We start from the raw sequence: 4,962 nt of genomic DNA, 5'->3' as shown, positions 1-4,962 counted from the left end.
TTCTTGTAGATGGGCGTCACATTGTCAAGCCTCCAGTCGTCCGGGACCTCCCCCGTTAACCAGGACTGCTGATAAATGATGGAGAGTGGCTTAGCAAGCTCCTCTGCCAGCTCACTCAGCACTCTCGGGTGGATCCCACCTGGGCCCATGGACTTGTGAGCGTCCAGGTGGCGTAGCAGGTCGTTAACTTCTTCCTCTTGGATTATGGGGGGTTTATCCTGCTCGCTGTCCCTGTCTTCCAGCTCAGGGAGCTGAATACCCTGAGGATAACTGGTCTGACTATTAAAAGACTGAGGCAAAGAAAGCATTAAGTACCTCAGCCTTCTCCTCATCCTCGGTGACAATGTTCCCCCCCGCATCCAATAAAGGATGGAGAGTCTCCTTGGCTCTCTTTTTGTCATTAATATATTTGTAAAAACATCCATTGCTATTCCTCAGTCTTCTGCGTGTGATTGACTCCCGTGGTCACAGAAACAAGTACGTAGACAAACACACTCCCAACACAGCAAAAACACTGCTACTTTTTTTCATGCTGTTTGGTGAGGTTGAATCTGAAGTTTCTGCACCCCTTGTAAAGCTCTGCTCTGCTTTTCAATCAGCTTTTATTTCCAAGCTTAAATCTCAGGAGTTTCTCAGGAGCTGAGGGAGGACTGTGGATTGCGTTACAGTTCAGGGAAGGTATAAAAAGACATAAACCATTCCCACGGAATTTACTGCCATCACCAGGGAAAACTGCTGCTAATGAGCATGTTTCACATTTCATCAGATCTCTTTTGGTTTCCTTCTTATGACTCAGCTGGCAACTCAGAAAACATTTGCCTGCAAAGAGGGGTAGGAATATATTTTAAAAGGTAATGAAACAGAACCTTGCCATATACCAGAGACACAGCAAGAGTGGTAAATCTGGCCACTTACTTCTCATCAGGTTACTTAGCACCTCTCCTTGCCTCAGCTTAGACTCTCTTTTTTAATGCAAGTCCCAAATCACTGTTGAATGAGAGAAGTTGTACTAAATTTCTCTTGAGGTCCTGACTACTTTTAAGTGCTTGTATACTGAAACACACCATGTCCACAGTGGAAATAAGGGAGAGGAGGGAGTAAAAACCCAGAAAAATATGGAAAAGCACATTTACACATCTCAGCTAAGGAGCTACTGAATTGCAGAAGTAGGACATTTTTAACATGGAGGGAGTATAATACTACACTGACTCTCTGGACAGGCACTCAGAATGTACTCTTCTTTGCACCAAGGGGTGTCAAAGAAGAAAAATGTTTTATGTGGAGAGCAAGCAGCAGAGGAAGACCTAAGTGTAGTCAGAAGACTTTCAAACTGTTCTGGCTCCTTTGTGTTTAACAGTAGCTAAAAACCAGAGCATTACAGGGGCAGAGAGTTACAAACCTAAGGAAACCACAAGCTAGCAATCTCCAGAAGGAGGCAGAACTCAGTCTTACCCCCCTCATGCCCACTAGATCTGATGGGATGCACCTATTTTACAAAAGACATTTCCACTCTGCTAAGGGAATTCTTTGCAGCTGCAGCTACAGTCCTGCCCGTATTGATGTTCAGGCAATGCAGGAACTCAGAATAAAACCCCAAAACAGCTGCTAAACCTAGCTTCTTGTCTGTTATATTGTTGGGATAAACTGGTATGAAGCCATGTGGAACACAAAAGAGATATGACCCTACAGTTCTTGGGTGATGAAACTCCCATATGTACAGAGCTCAGAACCAGCATGATATTTACATCCAATATAGGGTGAGGCTGGAATCATCCAATACAACTCAAGCTGTGAACTTTGCTAATAAAGAGTAGGCAATAGCCTCTGTATTATTTTCTAACCTAATTACTGGAGGAGTAAACTCTCTTTCTACCATATACTGTCAATGTTTTCCACAAATCTTGCTACAAATTCCCAACTGTCTAGGTTAAGCACTCATAAATTCCCCTTTAGCCATGACTTTTCTCCAGACAGGTGCCACAGAGGCTGCAATGGCATGATGTCCAGTGCAAAGAACTCTTCAAGCACATCTTAAAAGCATGTATGACATTTTAACATGAGGCAGACGAACCGTGAAGGGCAGTCTCTCCTGTTGCATGCGATGGGCTGCAGGGCTGGCTTGGGTTTCTCTCTGCAGTGGGATATGTTGACTTCGGCCCCATCCAGTAAGCACCTCAGCTGGGGCAGCTGCACCCCTTTGTGGCCACAGGAAGCCGAACAAGCCATCAGCTTGTCCACTGACCACTGGTATTCTGCCAAAAAGTGTGGGAGAGACATGTTAACACTCAAAAACTGCCAGCAGGAGACCCTTAGAAAAGAAAGAGTCAGAGATGTTCTCCCCGATGAAATATTTGGACTTGGTGTCTCATGTGAAGGGGAGCTACCTATGCCTACAAGGCACCAGGCAATGAACAAAGAAGGAACAGGATTCCAGCTGATGTAAGCCACTGACTGTCTTTGGTGTAACAAACCCAATTTTTTGGTGCTTAGAAGCATCAGGCATGGAAAGTGAATGACATGGTAGAGCAGTTAAGTGAAGCCAGATGCCAGTGATGCAAGACATTGCATCTATATTTTTAAAGGGGTGTGATTTAGTGAATATGTGGTTAACTGCAGTTACCAGCAGTATCTATGATTCTATGATCTTACAACAGTGGGTTTCTGACCAGGTAGATCATACATACCATCCATCCTGAAGAAGAATGGGGGAGTTGCAACACACTTAAAATTTTATGGCAAAATTTAAGGAAAAGTTAAATTCTTCTCCACTGCATCCCTGACAATTGGAGCAATGAAAGCTGCATATTCTGTTCCAACCCATCCGCACTGCTCTGTTCTGTGGCTTTATCACTTGTAGCTTATTTCTAGGGTAAATATAACAGTTGCAGCATTTTTGCAAGTGAAGGGTTTTCAAGCAAGAAGAGACTGTGAAACACTGACTTTAGCAGATTAACAGAGGGGCTTCTAATTTTAGGGGTTCAAACTGTGACACCTCTGTCTTGAATTTCTGGACAAGAAAATTGTCCAGACTCAACAAGCATAAGTATAGCTTGAACCAGTAAGGTGTGTTTTATGCTCAGCAGGCCAGAAATATCAGGTGTCATTTTGGTAAAGTAACACCTAAGACACTGCAAGGTACCTGGTAGTCCTGCAATTGTATATCCATGGCAGTAAAACATTAAAACATCTATTTCCTGCTGCGCATGACAGTCCTGGCTTCATAGAGGAGAAATCGAGGATGAGAAAGGCAGTGCAGGGAAGTCCATGGCAAGAGCTTCACAGGGCAGCATGACTGAAACTGGAAAGTTACCTTGTACAGCCAGGGACGTTTTTTGTGTGAGTGAGCCAGCCTCATTCTGAGCAAGGCAGCTGAATTCACCATCAGGAGCATCACTGATGTTGAGTATCTGAAGAATCCGGTCCGATGCCAGGAGGCGATGCTGCAGACTGAGAGGCTCGCCAGAGTAAAGCCAGGTGATGTTTGGGGTTGGATGACCATCCACAGCACAACCTAAAAAACAGGGACATGAAAGAAACCTGCTGAGTACTGAACTTGCTGCAAAATTACATGCTTTGAAGTGGTCAAAATTAGGGGAAAAAGTCGATTCCATCCTGTTTTCTCCTCATTCTCTCATAATGAAAAATAGGAATACTGTGGTAATGAATACCTTCTCAACAGCTGAAAAAAATTATCCAAAAGCCAGTTAATCAGCCATATGAAAATCTCAGATCAGTTCGGAAATATTTATATCAAGCCTTCTAAGGTTCCCATTATTTTGGATCATCCTCATTTTAGTATTGAAGAAAGTGGGATAGGGAGGTTATACACCTAGCATAATCTCAAGGAGCATGCTTGAACAAGCAATACAAACAGAACTTGGTCTCCAAATCTCCTATTTAAACCACAGGGCCATGTTCCTCTCTTCTTTTTTATATTAGAAATCAGAAGGTTTTGTTACACAAAAGTTTACACAAAATTTTTGTTACACAAAAAACTGTTGAAAAACAAAGAGATAAAATTGAGCCTTTAGAGGTTTTTTTGTCACAGCAATGGGCAATTCTCCAAGTAACAACCAACCAAAACCCACAACTGAAAAAAACCTGCTGTTCTGAAGCATTTTATGGGTATGCCTATGGATCATCAGCACAGCTGATGAGGTTTAGGTTCACAGTGAGTTCTTTGCCTGTTGAGTTGAGGGAGAGTATCTGTAAGATACTATTTCCTGTGGTCCTCATACCAGCTGCACACTTTTCCAGTTTCATGACGAATTGCAGAAAATTTGTGAGACTTGCATATCCTGGGAAAGATAGTTAAGTTGCCTTACATATTTCCTGGGGAAAAAGAAAGAACTAGGCAATTTCTGTAGTGCAACCCATCTGCACCAGTTGCAGGGGTGGGGAGCCAGAAAAGCCATGCGCAAGGGATGGCATATATTACTTGGACTGCTTGTGGCTTAGGCTAGTCCTGCACTTCCATGCATCTCACTGATATATGAAAGGTCTGGCTAAGTTTCTGTGAATGCAGTCTATACTGATTGTTAGTTTGTTATACAGCAGCTTTACACTGTTTTGTTTGTATTAGTATGTATGTGTAATGAATGACTTCATTGTATACATAATCCCTTCTGAAAGAAGTGTACTATATAAACAAACATAACATATATACATGAACATTCACATTAGCACTGTTCAAAAGGAATGGGATAAAAAAAGGGAGAGTACAAATTTAAAATACTAGAAGACGGAAGACTGTTCTAAGATTATCAAAAGGGACTTCAGGGCACTGGGGCGACTGGTTGAAGGATCGGGAGCACAGGTAGTGTTTTCCTCTATCCCTACAGTGGCAGGGAAGGATACTGAAAGGAGAAGGAACAGGAAAACACACCTGATCAACACGTGGCTCAGGGGCTGGTGCCATCGGCGGAATTTTGGCTTTTTTGATCACGGGGAGGTTTACACAGC

At 42.9% G+C, this 4,962-nt stretch overlaps 1 protein-coding gene across 1 annotated transcript in view; it reads right to left on the bottom strand.

Annotated features, from left to right (window-relative positions):
* Positions 1–4,962, bottom strand: part of ADAMTSL1 (ADAMTS like 1) — a 464,029-nt gene that overhangs the window by 8,692 nt on the left and 450,375 nt on the right. Inside the window, exons 25-26 of the mRNA XM_009274309.1 lie at positions 3,311–3,511; positions 2,072–2,252 (exon numbers count right to left, since the gene is read on the bottom strand). Of these exons, the coding sequence (XP_009272584.1) occupies positions 2,072–2,252; positions 3,311–3,511 (382 nt within the window). The remainder of the gene's footprint in view (positions 1–2,071; positions 2,253–3,310; positions 3,512–4,962) is intronic.

The sequence above is a fragment of the Aptenodytes forsteri genome, unplaced genomic scaffold (genome assembly GCF_000699145.1).
Source record: "Aptenodytes forsteri isolate BGI_AS27 unplaced genomic scaffold, ASM69914v1 Scaffold46, whole genome shotgun sequence".
Taxonomy (NCBI): Eukaryota; Metazoa; Chordata; class Aves; order Sphenisciformes; family Spheniscidae; genus Aptenodytes; species Aptenodytes forsteri.
Note: the sequence above shows the minus strand (reverse complement) of the source record. Positions and strands in the feature narration are given on the sequence as shown.